Source organism: Ctenopharyngodon idella, chromosome 5 (assembly GCF_019924925.1).
Source record: "Ctenopharyngodon idella isolate HZGC_01 chromosome 5, HZGC01, whole genome shotgun sequence".
Taxonomy (NCBI): domain Eukaryota; kingdom Metazoa; phylum Chordata; class Actinopteri; order Cypriniformes; family Xenocyprididae; genus Ctenopharyngodon; species Ctenopharyngodon idella.
Genome location: NC_067224.1, coordinates 23,317,292 through 23,333,117, shown reverse-complemented (window position 1 = coordinate 23,333,117; position 15,826 = coordinate 23,317,292). Strand labels below are relative to the sequence as shown.

The 15,826-nt window shown below is 38.6% G+C and overlaps 1 protein-coding gene and 1 long non-coding RNA gene across 2 annotated transcripts; both read right to left on the bottom strand.

Annotated features, from left to right (window-relative positions):
* Window positions 1-468: 468 nt before the first annotated feature.
* si:ch1073-224n8.1 (B-cell CLL/lymphoma 6 member B protein) lies at window positions 469-4,610 on the bottom strand. The gene is made up of 2 exons (XM_051893022.1): window positions 2,592-4,610; window positions 469-1,354 (listed from the first exon to the last, which is right to left on the bottom strand). The coding sequence occupies exons 1-2, from the start codon at window positions 3,295-3,297 to the stop codon at window positions 747-749; spliced, it is 1,314 nt and encodes a 437-aa protein (XP_051748982.1). The 5' UTR covers window positions 3,298-4,610; the 3' UTR covers window positions 469-746.
* A 2,938-nt stretch (window positions 4,611-7,548) lies between these two features.
* On the bottom strand, window positions 7,549-11,911 carry LOC127512270 (uncharacterized). Its single transcript, XR_007930162.1, has 2 exons — window positions 10,358-11,911; window positions 7,549-8,661 (listed from the first exon to the last, which is right to left on the bottom strand). It is a non-coding gene; the product is annotated as an uncharacterized LOC127512270 (long non-coding RNA).
* Window positions 11,912-15,826: the final 3,915 nt, after the last annotated feature.

Genomic DNA, 15,826 nt, shown 5'->3' with positions numbered 1-15,826 from the left:
CACAGAAGGAAAAGCCTGCAAGACCTGCAGTGGTTTTGTCCTGGTCTATGATGATGTGACATCATCAGATATAATATGTACTTGAAGTAAGTGGATATTTGGGAAAAGTCATGTTAAAGTTACATAACCATATTGTCAGATAATGAGCTTGTTGTTATAGGTTTTAAAGTCAATCAAAGAAGAAAATGTTGCCATTGACAGTGTTTTTTAATCCAGGACAAGATGTAACCTCGATCGTAGAGTCAACGTCACATTACAGTCTTAAAAAATTAGGAAAAATATTGTCCTCTTAAAAAAAAAAAAAAAAAATCACTATAAGACCAAAATGTTTATTTTTTTGCTTATGTTTGCTTGACTACACACAGTCCACCACAGGCTCGCCTTCGTTTCCTTCTTCTTCCCCCCACATCCCGAATCTCATATCCTCATCATCCATGGATCCTCCATCTCCCTCTCCCAAACCGGCCATCCCCATTGCTTCATCCGCTCCAGGCTCCCCCTGATGGGCGCGGAGGTGTTTCCTCAGGCTGGCCGGATCTTTAAAGCCTCGATGGCAGAGTGGGCAGCAACACGGTCGTTCTCCTGTGTGTATACGCTGGTGGTGCTTAAGGTGCTGCAGGCGACTGAGGCGTTTCCCGCAGACGCTGCACACATACGGTTTTTCACCGGTGTGCGTGCGGCGGTGCTTCCGCAGGCCGTCGAGATGACGAAACTGAGTTCCGCAATCAGAGCAGGAATAGGGTTTCTCACCCTGTGTGGATGCGGAGGTGAGTCTTAAGAGCCCCAGACTCACGGAAACGGCGGCCGCACACGGTGCACGGGTACGGTTTCTCTCCTGTATGGATCCTCAGGTGCTTTTTCAGGCTAGAGATCAGACGGAAGGTCTTGCCGCACTCCAAGCACAAGTGAGGACGTTCTCCAGGTGCCTCCCCCATCAACTCTGAGATGGAGCGCCGCATAGGCTCTTCTGGAGATGAGCCACCCACCCCTGGGCTCCTCCTAGGAGTCATACCCAAACCAGGAGTATCTCTCTGGGCCGATCTAAGTCCGGAGGTCCCCTGTGTAGGGGAACTACTAGAGGAGGGTCCATTGTGAGGCCTGGAGGGGGGCGGTGGTGTAGGTTTGGAGGGGTGATGGTGTGAACGGGACCCTCCTTCCTCCTCGACCACGTGGACGTATGCCAGATCACACACGCTCTGAGCTGAGTGCTCGGCTTCTGTGGGCGCCTCTCTTCCCCGCACACACACCTGTCCAGAGGCAGGAACCTGCTCCTCTTTAACAGAGAAGCTAGTGTGTGAGGGAGGGTTCGGGGGTCTGGGGTGCGAGAGTCTTCTGCTGTCATCCACCATCTCACCTGTGACACAGATCACACATTTAAACACCGGTACGAAAGTCTATGATATGAGAATTGGCAGTCAAACTTTGACATGACAAATTCATTATTTGTAAAACAAAAGATTTTTGATTTGTTTTCTCATTGTGCTTCATATATCATCTTTGCCTACCTTCAAGACTCAGCTAAAAACATATCTTTTCAATATGTATTTTGGATAACGTGGCTATATGTGGCCTTATGTGTTTGTATTGTGTATGTGGAAGTGCAAATGTATTGTATAAGCACTATGTGAAGCGACCTTGAGCTATGGAAAGGCGCTATATAATTAAAACTTCTTCTTCTTCTTCTTAAGAATATTAGATTCTTTGTATATAATAACAATGTAATATCTATGTAATTTACATAGACACAATTATTAAAATGCTACACACCAGGCAGTTTACCTTCATTATAGACATTTATATTCATAAACTACCAATTATGAAACTGTTAAACAAAAGATGTTATTTCTAAACAGTTAAGAATTGCAGATGTGTGTAATACATAGACTGATTTTCACACATATTTCTGGTATCAATTGGTAACAACTGCAAATGCATAAAATACATGAATATTTTAAATGTAACACAATTTTAAAATATTCATGAATTTTATGCTTTTATTGTTGGAGTCTAATAATTAGGCTATTTGGTACATGAAAAAGCAAAGGAAATTTCTATGGTTATCAGATACATAAGCATAAAAATAAGTTTTAGACAGTTCAAGTTTTTAGATCAGTTTTAAACATGAATATCTGTCGATCTCTTTCTCTTAACTAGGGAATCAAGGATGCATAAATATTAAACTTTTCAGGTTACTATATGAAAACCATATAGTAAAAGATATTAGAACAATACTATTAATATTATGTTGTCAAAAAAAATCATTTTAAATGCTACAATTTAGGTATGAAAAAATACAGTATGAAAACTTTGATTTTGAGATTTTCTAAATATGACAGCTAACAATGTTATTACTGTTTGGTAATTCAAATGTAAAAACATACAAAACAGAAACATTTTAAATATCCAAAATCGGCATTTAACCATATCTAATGTCGTCAGATAACCAGTATGGACCAATATATTGTGCACCCCTTAATTGTGTTGTTACCACACTGACTAATGTTTGTATGGTTCTTTGTTGACAGTTTTGGCACATCAACAATTCATAAGAGCAGCAGTACCTCCATGTGTAAAAGTGGTTGTTGTCTTACCAGGTCGGTTCATGTCTGAACAAATGTTAGACGAATGGACGGATATGGGGTCATAAAAACTGTTCGTCACCGTCCCATCCGCCTGAATGGAGAGGTGGCAGCTCTTGAACTCTTCCCTGGAGTCAAAGCCGTGTATGGCATCACCCAGAGCGCCACTCAATTCGGGTTCGGCTCCAGTAAAGCAGCGCGGATCCGGCTCGGGCGCACTCCGATGTGTCAAGCGGCTCGAGTTTAATTGTCCAGAGGTGGCGTAGACGTGATGTCCCGGCATGGACGGGTTTCCAAAGGGACCCTGCAGTTGGTCGATTAATTTCTGAGCGCTACACAGACACTCCTGTAATGTCTTGAGCTCTCTCTCCGAGACTTCGAGCCGAACCTTCAGCTTCTCGTTCTCTTGCTCTTTGGTCAGCAGCTCCCGCTGGGTTTCGGACAGCACCGTCACGATCTCGCCCAGAAGGGTGTCCACTGCCGCGGACAGAGTGGACCGAATGGTCGGTCCGAGGCGAGTTCTGAGTGTGGAGATGGAGAGGTTTTTGTCTCGGACTGTGTTTTGCATGCACTCATCTTTCTCTCCCTTATGGGACGAGTTGATTATAGTTTGTTTACGGTGAGAAGCACTCGCTGATGAGCTGTTTGTTGCTGTTGGTACCGACACTGGGTTGATTCTGCCCGCCCCGTTTTCACCGTTGTTGCGCTTTGAGTTCATTGCGAATTCTTCTGCTGTACAACCAAACGAAGAAGAAACCTATTTTAATGTTTTAATTCTTTATAAAATGAAACGCTCATCCTTTAGAGTTTCGCTGCGACAGTATTTCTAATCACTCAGAAACGAGAAACTAAAGACGAGCCTGACGAGCTACTATAGCATTGCCATTAGCAAACTAGCCCAGACATTCCTCTTGCCAATAGAGCCTTTCGCAGCCTGGGTTTTGTTGAAAGCTCGATAAATAACCACACTGGATCCTCACGACAATACTATTTTTAATCTGCATTAATGTAGTAATCGTTTTCTAGCTACGCGCCAGAGCCAGATCCTTCATTCCACAGTACAAACGCGGAGGTCAATCCTGACTTTTGATTGGTCAGAGATGTGGTCGCGGCTTAATGACATACTCTCGCGTAAACAAAGCGCATAAAAATGACGATTTTACTGAGCGATAGACTGATTAGTTTATTAATGTTTGCAAATCATTGTCGTACACAAAGCAATTGTTTGTACAAGAAACGTTTGCTGATGCAAAATAATGTTTTTAACAGTTAATCACATATTATGACGTATGAATGGCAAGTTCATCAAGATAATCTTTGACGTTGGCTTGACGTAAAATGTAAATTAAAACCTTTAAGTTTGAAGTCGTTACATGTCCTAGGCTAGACAGAAATAGGCTGCTGTCAGACAGACAGAAAGACTTATACACAAGTGGTTCTCAACCAGGGGGACTTGTAGGGGGCCTCAGCAAACGTCCAGGGGGCACTAATAAATCTCACAATTATTTAAATTTAGTTATAGCCTAGTACATAATCTTAATTAAAATACTAAAATGTAAATATGTATAGCCTAATATTACACTGACATATTTCTTTTCAGAAGTCTGTCAAAAAGAATGTCTGATCTCTAGTGAATGTTCAGTTCATGCAGCAATGTCTGGTTCATATGAAAGATTGTGCAAATAATCATAATTAAGCTGTCTGGGAGAAATCTGGGCATTGATGAGTTTGACCCGTAAGCCGTACTTAACTTAGTTATTTCTCTTTGTTTGCCAGCTTTATTGGACACTCTGAGGTGAGAATGGGGTTGACTATACAAAAGAGGGAATTACAAGTATAAAGATCTTTTGATTCAGCTTTTGGATATTGCCATTTCTGCATAAAATAAAACATTTATAATGTTACATTAACCCCTCAGTATCTTAATAATTTGAAAAGGTAATCATGAATATAGTGCATCATACAACTAGAAATGTATTCCACAATACTGCATATTACTTACAGAGATCAAATATCTAATTTTCCCTATAATTTTGGTGTAACATTTACACTTTCTGTGATGACAGTGCTACTACTGCAGTGGATCTTAACCTTTTTGATTTCAACGCCACCCCTTATTTTAGAAAATAAGTCATCTTGGGCCCCGGCCCCCTGGTTGAGAACCACTGTGCTGTGTTCTGTTGTGTTCTTGGGGAGGTTGTGCTGGTGCTGCAGCGCCATCTGCTGGCAGATCTCAGTATATAGACAAGGACCAGAAATCATAGATAACTGCTGCTGCATTGTGATCTTAGTAGTTCTGATCCAGAGGATATGGTTTGGTGAATTGCAATATGATACGATCTAACATTATAATATAATATAATATAATATAATATAATATAATATAATATAATATAATAAATGAACTGTTTTACATAAATGAGGAATATGTCCAAAGTGCATGTCAAGGTTGTTTTGGAGTGTTAGGTTGTTTTTGCCATACAGAAACAGACAAAGACCTTCTCCAAAGTGTTTCCACAAAGTGTGTCCCTTCAGTGGAACTAAAGCAGGGAAAACAGCCACAGACCATTTTTCTTCCTTGACCAATTTGTTATATAAATTTGGTCAAGTAGCTTTACACTGCCATCCCCCAAACTCATCCATGTGCGAGGATGATGGTAAACTGATTCATTATTCCAAAGTTCAGTGGCAGCGAGCTTTACTCCAACCAGCACATACTTGGCATTGCCTAGTTATCTTGTGTGGCTACAGCACACACCCATGTAAAACCATTCTATGAAGCTCCCAATTGAAATTGAAAACTGAATACTTGTTCTGTTTTGCATTTACAGGGAAAGTTTTGAACTTCAGTGTTAATAGCAGGGTCTGTGGTAATGCATCAGGGGCTACATGCGTCAGCACTCTGTAATCCTTCTCTTTGGGCTTATGTGTGGCCCAGCACTTTCTGGCTCAGCTGTGTTTAGCTTAGAAGTATGTATTTAAATTTGTGACTGATACTACAGAAAAATTACACACAAATCTCAATGAAGTGAAGTGGCAGTTTAATTTTTAAGATTTTAACAGTGGTTGAATCAGGCTCTGCTGTACCAGAACATCTGGCTTTAGTTACAGCTCGCATTTTTTTATTTTTTTATTTTGTTGTGAAAAATGTGCAATGATAGGATAAGGATAGCCAATTAGCTTGTGGGGGAAGGTGTGATGAAAATTTCAGGAATGCAGCATACTTGCAGTGTATTTTTTTTGTAGGCCCAACACTATCTCTTTTAAAGGAGCATCAAGCAATTGTTACTCTGTAAAGGAGAATTACTTTAGCTGAATTGAATTAGCTGGTTATGATTTTAAATTAATGGATCGCAGAATGCTATGTACAGAGGACAAAATAAAATAAAATTCTTAGTAGGACACAAAGTTAATAAAAAAACAAATGTTTATTATACAATATATTACATGAGCAAGAGGGCTGTTGTTAATAATCTGAAGAGCAGTTGTACACACTTACCATCTACTGGCATAAGATGTAACCTGCAGGAAGAGTTTTAATGAACAAAAAGATCTACATCTATATTAAAGTTTTTTTCCCCTCTGGGCGTTTTTTTTTTCCAGTTTATTTTTTAATTGTACCTGACATAAATACTAAACAGAATGCTTAATGCAAAATAAGCCAAACTCCAAAGATGTATGTGGTTTCCTTAAACCGCGCGCACCACAATAAAGAATGGAATTTTCCAGTAAAGGAAAAACTGAATACGTCACACTAGACCCTATTTATTCCTGCCTATTATGGTAATTCTGTCATAAATTATAGTTATTTTCCAGCTTTCTAAAATACAGAGGATTACAAAAGCTACAGATAATGAGAAGCACTATTAAAACATCTGACTGGACCTGTTTATTCTTCTAGAATGATGGAAATGTTCCATCCAGTGAAAAGTTCACCAGTGTTTGTTGTTTCCTACCTTTAATAAAAAGGTTTTTTTTTTGCTGCCCCTCTTGAGTTGTGGTAGATTTACACTTGAAGAACTCTTATGGGAGTTGGTGGCTAGGTGCTGCTGTTTGATATAATTTCTGTGGTAAATGAAAAATTTGAAAAATCGCAGGAATCCCTAACATTTTCCTCGCCCATGTGAAGAGTCTGGACTTACCAAACCACCCCCTCATTTTAAGTAACTGATTTATACAGAAGCTGTAGAGTTACATGGACAGCAGAAATAAAATCATTATTTTAAATACCTTGAAATCTAATCCTGACACATAGTGATGTATTGTTTCTCTCTTATTATAATACTTTTCTCAATAAAAATGTCTTTCTACGGATGTGACATTTTACACAAATTAGTTCACAATATAGTAGTATTTTTGCTACAGTTTGGCTCCACAAGTACAAACCTAGAATTTCAGACATGAAATTCCTGATCTACATTGTCCCATACATGTATTATTTGTGTTCATCTGAAGAAAGAAAGTCATCTATATATCTGAGACAGTATATGAGGACAATGAGAGTAAATTATTAGAGAATTTTTGGGTGGAGTATCCCTTTAAGATAGTTTTAAGTCTCAACACAGAAACTGCATTCAACTATACTTATAAAAATGTTGTGGATATTTTCAGATGCTCTTACATCTGTTTAGTACATTAGCTCCAGGAACAAAGAAAGAAAGAAAGTAAAGCCCTGTTACTCCCTACAAACTACACCATTCATTTCCAAAAAGTAGCTTTCCATTCCTTTGATGGCTATTTGAAATTAGCCATGTATTCTGACTGAAGAATTTTATTAATAATATTTCATTATATTATACTAGATGCATTACAAATGCCTGATTCTTTTTTAGATGGCTCCTAAATGTGAGAATTATTTATACATATTTTCCCCTGTCAGCCTCTGAAGACAATATGTTCTGATACATCTATGATTTTCAAGGGAACATAATTATATTTGATTTAATCAGAAAATAAACCACCCCAAAAATAAAAAATATTTTTTATTATTTTGTAAGCTTCATATTTTTTTGTAGCAAAACCTCAAGTTTAAACATACACAAGACATACACAAGTTTAAAGTGTGTTGGTGATTTGGGAATTGGACTTGAAATGGTGCCCATGATTAGAGTCAGCACACCAGCAGTCTGCAATTTGTGCCTGTCCAAAATCACATTGTTAGACACTACTGACGACCAAATGAGAAGAATGTGCTGAGTCATTCGTCCACCTTCTCTGCACCCCTCTTTCATTGAGTCATTAATACACTCCCCCTCTATCCAGCATGCTCACAGTGGGCTATCAGTCCACAGTCATTCATTTACTCCTATCATGCATTCCAAGATTAAGTGCATATTTATGGCCCCACACACACGCACGCTCCTTCCTCTCTGTTACAGAACTCCCCTTGTCTCTGAAGATTCCCGCCGTTTTTTGTGTCTCCACAGCAGCAGAGCCAGAATCAGCAGAACTATGAGTCCCACCACACCTCCAATTATGCCCAGCTTCAGCGCAAGTCCAGAGCCTGGACGTTGGGGTTCAAATGTGTTACACGTCTCTGTGCTGTTGCCGAACTTATTCACCGCTACTACACACACGAGCGCACCAGCCGCCACATCCCGCAATGCTATTGCCCTTTTTTTCTCTTCCACCTCTGTCTCCCAATGAATAACTCTGTCCTTGCCTTTCACCAAGACTTTGTAGTGGGTGACAATGGAGGTCGGAGCACACCAGTACACCACAACCCCTTTGTCACCCTGTTGAGTCAGATTCGAGATTAACGGTGGACTCGGGGGATGGAAACTTTCCAACCCCGGGCAGAGGCAGCCTTCTGCAAGGTCTGCGCAGGTTTTCTGATACTCAATACACATGCTGTAGTCGCAAAAATCGAGTTCTCTGTCTTCAGGGGTAGTGGAGGATGAGCTGGGAGGCTCAGTGGTAGTGTCTTCGAGTACATTGTAATCTTCTGTTTCTTCAGAGGAATGGGAACGGGGTCTAGTGGCATTCTGAGATGATGATGATGATGATGATGATGACGATGAAAGGTCGAGAAAGTTGATGAAGAGGAGAAGGATGATGGGACGTACACACACAAACATGTTTTCTGGTGAAAAAAACAAAACAAAAACAAAACAACTCAGTCACATAAGCTACGAATGGAGCTTCAGATCAGAGAAGTCAACTGATTCCTTCAGTGAATGAAATCCTCAATCATCTTTCTTTTACCAATTCTTGACCTATAGTATGAAATTAAGAACTACGGTTCTTGAATGTAGTATATTTACAGTTTGCACCAGTTTTTAGGAAAGAAAAGTATGTATAGTGAATAAAATGTAGCTCTAGATCAATGGAGTCAACTCAAATGATTCATGACTCATTCCTTGGGTGAATGTTTCAGTCATCTTTAACTGATTTCATTAACCTTTCTTGAGTTTGTAAATTATCAGATTGCATAATTTATGCTAGAAGTTTTTGTTGTTGTTTTTGTTGCTTAATTTTAAAACTTTTAAATATATTAAAAGGTTAGTTCACCCAAAAATGAAAATGATGTCATTTATTACTCAGCCTCATGTCATTCTAGACCTTCGTTCATCTTTGGAAAACACAAATTAAGATATTTTTGATGAAATCCGATGGCTCAGTGAGGCTTCTATTGCCAGCAAGATAATCAACCCTTTCAGATGCCCAGAAAGGTACTAAAAACATATTTAAAACAGTTCATGTGACTACAGTGGTTCTACTTTAATATTATAAAGTGATGAGAATACTTTTTGTGCACCAAAAAAACAAAATTGCAACTTTATTCCACAATTTCTATTGATGGGCAATTTCAAAACACTGCTTCATGAAGCTTCGTAGCTTAACGAATCTTTTGTTTCGAATCAGTGGTTCAGAGCGCCAAAATCACGTGATTTCAGTAAACGTCATAAGTGTTTTGAAATTTCAATAGTTCACGTGACTTTGGCAGTTTGATACGTGATCAGAACCACTGATCCGAAACCAAAGATTCATAAAGCTTCGAAGCTTCATGAAGCAGTGTTCTGAAAAACCAACTTAAAATGCATTCAAGCTATACATTCTTTCAGTTCATGCATCATACCGGCAGTCGAAAGCTTAATTACTATAATGCACCTGGATAGTTTCATTTTGACTCTTTTGTAATTCGCATTATTCCCAAGAGTGATATTCTGATTAGGCTACATTAAGTACATTTATGGATCAAGCAGAAAGGTAACAACTGCATTCCTGAATTGGGTTGGGGGGAACAGAAACTAGAAGGAAAAATCACTGAACTGAACTAAGGAATACGAAGTAAACAACCAGTGGAGCTTAGGAACCTGCTTCATATTTCTCATTTGACAATCTACATCTCCAGCGCAGATTATCTCTAGAAAACAGTTTACATTTATCAGAGTGAATACAAACAATCCAGCCGTCCAGATCACTCTCTATTGCAAAACAAACCAGTTAGCAAACTGTTGCACTTGTGTGAGTGAGTGTGTGTACCATGTCATCTGCCCTTGGTTAAGATATCGATTAACATTCTTTTGCATTGGTAAACTTAATTTAAACCAGACAGAGCTCATATGAAGACCACACTGATGAGCTTTAGAGAGAAAATTAGATGGCTGTGAGATAAAGGAATGCAGAGCTTCAAGGTATTTTAATAAGTAAAAGGCTTTTGTATTGAGCTTGTATTTTGCTTGCTGTCTCTCAGTTACTTTTGTATCAAAACTGAAGTTGCAATGTTAACGTATTGAAAAAGAGTTCAAACAAAGAAATTAACATTAATTTCTTACCTATTTAAAAGGGGAGTCCAAAAAGTTTTATCTTAAAATCTCTGGTATCCTCTTTCCTTTGCTCTCATTCGATTGCTACAGCAACTCTCTCTCTCTTTAACTCCCCAACAATCACCTCCTTTTTCTTCCTAACCCCATCCCCCTCTCTCCCTCATCGCTCCACCTTTTCGAAGTTAATAGGCTTTCTGGTAGAGAGAATGTGTGTGGAATTTGTGCACATGCCTCTAATGAATCACAGCGATTACAGCTACATGTCCAGGTCAGAAACCTGACAGGGTACACACATGCACACACTCATTTAGAGCATATGAGTTCATGTTGAGCAACTGCTATCTGAACTCACTGACATTCTAATAAAAAAAAGAGAGATAATATTTCATACACAACTGTACTTTAATTTATCTGCTGAAACATGTTCTTACTATCTAATAGCAGCAGAAAACACATTTAAGGTAAACAACTTACACTGAACACAACTCAGCCGTAGCCTTCCTGTGGCATGCTGGTATTATAGCGAACAAGAGGCTCTTTATTTCACTGACAGATTTGGAAACTGTTTATTAGCATATGATTCAGGCTTCAGTGAAAAGCTTCATACGATCTTAATTCAAATCAAAATATCAGTTTGTATTATCCAGAAATGTGGATTTGGTGTTTCACTAAAAAGATTTACTGCATCCTGGAAGCATGTATGTGTGTGTGTGTGTATGAGACTGAGTTTGGTTTTGGTGCAGCTGCTCTGACCGTAGAGAAGGAAGTCTGTTTTTTTCATACTCAATGACAGAAAGATCACATCATTCATAAATTTACGTACAGTCACACACTTCCGTACACCCGCCTTTCGTACACCACTTACATGCGTATAAAGATACTTAGAAACACTGTCATGGCACTGTGGTCAAGGTTATTTCGTCACAATATACTTTTTGAGTTGAGTCATCTTAATTAGATAGACAGACTGACATCAGACAGACAGTACTAAAAAACAGTAATGATTCACAGGTTCACAGTCAATAGATAATAAGTTTAATTTAAAATGTTATGTTACAGATGACAGCCAACTTTTAAAAAATAAACAAAATGAAAAATTGCTTGTTGTTGAAATAACATCTACCTGAGATACAGATTAAATTTTTGATTTTTCACACGATAATTAAATTATTTATTTTACTATTTTGCTGGTAACACTTTACAATAAAGTTCCATTTTTTAACATTACAATCTACATTAGTTAACATGAACTAACAATGAATAATATATGTTACCCTTAAAGTTGGTATTTTTAAATGACAAAAAGGACCATTTTAGATTTGAATTATGTATTTTAATACTTTAAGAGTAAAAATCTGGGTCTGGGAAAAGAGTAAATGAATAAAATAAATAAAAGACATTTGAAAAGTAGCAAAAATAAATGAAGTTTCCAAGACAATTTTAATATGACCTTCATATTACAAAAAGAAAAGCTAAGTTAATAGTTAATAGTATAGTTAACATGCTAGTTTTAATTAGCTAACTTTTGAATTAGAAGAAACACCCATATGCTGTATGACAATAAAGTGTTCTATTACCATCATCTGCTGTCAGGATTAGTTTCCTCTGAGTTTTGCAGTTCCAGAGGAAGAGTGGTCAGAAACACCGGATAGATGATACACTGACACACACTGGAGTTTTGGGGTGTTAACTTAAATGAAGTGGCATAGATTACAAATCCATTTTGTATTCTTTTAGGGAGGACTTTCCTCTTTTTCAAAGGTCGAGCAAAAGTGAAGAAACAGAGATCTTTTCTGTCTTGACTATTCTGATCACAGGATGCAAGCCTCTTACCAGTATGAAGTAGCCTATATTTAAAAACATCTGATGGTGCAACAGTGTTTTGTTACAAAGCTGACATACGGGAATCAGGAGGGTTGGAGCGGGTCTCACCTCAGGCTCTAATTTCAATCTCAACAGTTATAGAAATAAAGGAATGGTGAAGCTCCCTCAGAACTGCAAACATGTCCTTTTCTTCTCTGGACAGGCTCACACAAGCACAACAAGACACAGCCAACCAACACAACATATCCAATTCTGATCCCTATGAGATGCTGCAGCTTGGCACACTGCACATTATGAAGCTCATAGCCTATAGCAGTAGCCTATAAAATACAAAATGTCATTCCATTTTTGTACATGAATGTGCTGTTAAATGTGTTCACAGATCAGTCATCATAAATACTACTAAAAATACATTTTTTTAATAATGAACATGTGTTTTCCAGAGAGAATCGATCATATGGGAATATTTTTCTGTGGGAAAGCTGCACATACGGGCATCTAGGGAGGGCGTAAACAGAGGGGGAAAACACTTGTCAAAATACTCTAAAAGTTGTATTTGTTCATGCATAACTAAAAATATTAGCCTATACACAAAATTGCAATAAGTCTTTTACTTTTTCAATTTCAAGGCCTGGCTGTTGTTGTTGTTTTTGAAATGGCTTATTTTAGGTATGACTCATAAGTAGGTTTACATGCGCAGTTATAACAATTGTCGTTTTTCTCTGTGGTCGTCGAGCTAGTCTGTGTTTAAGCAGGCTACATGTCGACATGCGTAGGCTAACTGAATATCGCGCGGTACGGTTTTTTGTCAGCGCATGCGCACAACAAGCTGCAGTCTGGATGAAGAGTTATAATCGCCCACAGGTACGATTTCATTCCGGTTAAAGCGTTTAAATGACATTTAAAAGGACGAATTATTGATTCAGTCCGGCTTCAGACTCTTCAGACAACTTTTTAAGTGTATGTAAACGTACCACTGCTTGTTTGATATCTTTTCACTTTAGGTGTCTTTTAGAAGAAGAACAGAGTATTTTAACTTCCCACTTGTCTATATCCAATCTGTTACACAGATAGTGCTCTTCAACTTCTCTCTCTCTCTCTCTCTCTCTCTCTCTCTCTCTCTCTCTCTCTCTCTCTCTCCATCACATCTGGTGGTGATTAACTTGTGTGCTGAAAGCAGCTGCAGAAGGGAGCAGCTGCAAAGAAAACAAGCACGCATGTCATGCATCCCGTCAGACCAAGGGTGTTTAGTTGGAAAATGAAGTAAGCGTGTGTTTCAGGGTGTAGCTGTTGTGTGTGTGTTTTATCACATTTGTGTATTTGAGCTTTATTATGTCTGATTCATGAAATGGATGTAACCTAGGGCAGCACTTTCTGAATGACTACATGTTTAGTTTATACGAGGAGGGTGTGTTTATTAAATGCCCTGTTGTTTAACACTTCATGTTTTGTCTTGTTTGGTTTATAAAGTACATTCTGTCCCTATTACGCAGCAGTTAATAGTATTAAACAGGAACAGAGCTGTGTCATCAGGGATCTGAAATTATTTAAAGGATTGGTTCACTTCTGAATGAAAATTTCCTGATAATTTACTCACCTCCATGTCATTAAAGATGTTCATGTCTTTCTTTCTTCAGTTGAAAAGAAATTAAGGTTTTTGAGGAAAACATTCCAGGATATAGTGGACTACAGTGGGGTTCAATGGGTTGAAGGTCCGAACTGCAGTTTCAGTGCAGCTTCAAAGAGCTCTACACGATCCCAGACGAGGAATAAGGGTCTTATCTATAGTGAAACGATCTGTCATTTTCTAAAAAAAAAAAAAAAAAAAAATTTATATACTTTTTAACCAAAAGAACTCTTTAGCTCCCACCTACTCCCATGAAGCACTGCAAATGACGTAATAGTCTCCCTACACTCTCAAACTATTTAAAAATTGTATATAAAATTAAAGCTGTCAAGTACACAGTCTTGTACCTTTGTCTTTTTACTTCAGATCAAAGTTTGTAATGTGATTCACCTTGTTGCTGGTTGGTTCGGTTCATAGCTTATAACTCTTAGGGTGCGTTCACACTTGTCATGTTTGGTTCGATTAAAACGGACCCTGGTGCGATTGCTCTGTTAGTGCGGTTCATTTGAACGTGTGAACGCTGCCATCCGAACCCTGGTGCGCACCAAACAAGCGGACCGTAACCGCTGAAAAGATGGGTCTCGGTCCGCTTTCAAACGAACTCTGGTGCGGTTTGAATGATATATGAACGCAACACGGACCAAAGACATGTAAACGAACCAAAAACAGGAAGATGAGACCCTAAAAAGGACAGAAACTTCACGCATATTGTATTTTATTTTTTTCGTCATAGTCGCGAGTTTGCCCATCACAGGCATCAGACGCGCGTCTCCACGCAGCAGATCGTTTGTGTGTGTGACGGAGGGATTCCCGCCGCTGTTTTGACTCCTTTACACATTTTATAAGCTCTTGACGAGTTCCCAGCTGGCCAAAATACCATCATATGCAGGCTACGCACACACAACAAGCGCAATTACCTCAGTACACAGCATTGTTTTGGATGTTCGGTACGTTCCGTCTCAAAATAGGCAATACGTCATAAAATCCGACCGGTCAGGTTGTGAATGTATCCCTATGCCTTTAGGTTCGTTATCTTTTGGTTCGGTGTTAAAATTGCCAATCTGAACGCTAATCGGATCAGGACTAAATGTTTTTTTTTTTTTTTTTTTTGGTCTGGACCAAATGAACTAAACGAACCGAACTACAAGTGTGAACGCACCCTTAAAGACTTTTTTAAAATCCCTATGAGATAAATCGATGGGAAAAATTGCACTCTTTATGGAACAACAAATTCTGATTGATCAATTGCCCCATTCATCATTCTAATATTTCCTAATAGTTGCCATCATCCATGGCAATGCTGTATATCAGTCTGCTCGTTTGTGTCACTGATCCTGACGCAACATTCATGTTTCTTGTATCACACCACAGACTCCTATTCTCATTTCAAACGCAACTGCCGCCATCTTACATCTCAGTTATTGATTGCAGTGCAAATGACTAAAGAAAACTTCAGTTTTAATATTACTTTATTACTGTTATAGTGTTCGTCTTGTTGCTAGGCTGATTGCTTTGTTTTGCTTGGAATTCCTCTTTGCGTCAGAGTCCTGATCACCCTGTCGTGGTTTATTTCGTGATAACGATTGGCTAACTGACTGTACATTCCTATATTTGGTCCGACCAAGTTGGCCAGATATTTTTGTTCAATTGGCTACATACTTGTTTCAACTCAAATAGAGGATGTGGTTGTGTAACACGTTGCAGTGGTACTTCAGTGAATTGAGCAATATAATTCCTGAAAGTTATCAGCATAGAAACTGTAATCTGATAAAACTGCAAACATGTCTAGACTCTATTAAAGGGGCTGGCAGACAGTCTACTTTCTACAAGTCATGGAGAGTGTGTGCAAAAGGTTACTGTTATTTACTGCTCTAAGTAGACATTTTGTATCATTAAAACATCCTCCTCATCATAAACAAAGCATTGACTTAACCAAGCTCCAGAAATGGCTCCTTTTGATATTGCGGGATTTGTGACATCACAAATACATTTGCATGTGCCTGCCTCTAGAGCAAGACATCGACAAA

Coding starts and splice junctions, on each gene's coding strand:
- si:ch1073-224n8.1 (XM_051893022.1), bottom strand. CDS start 3,297: ATGAACTCAAAGCGCAACAACGGTGAAAACGGGGCGGGCAGAATCAAC. Junction 1,355..2,591: donor TTCAGACATGAACCGACCTG/GTAAGACAACAA, acceptor TCTGTGTCACAG/GTGAGATGGTGGATGACAGC.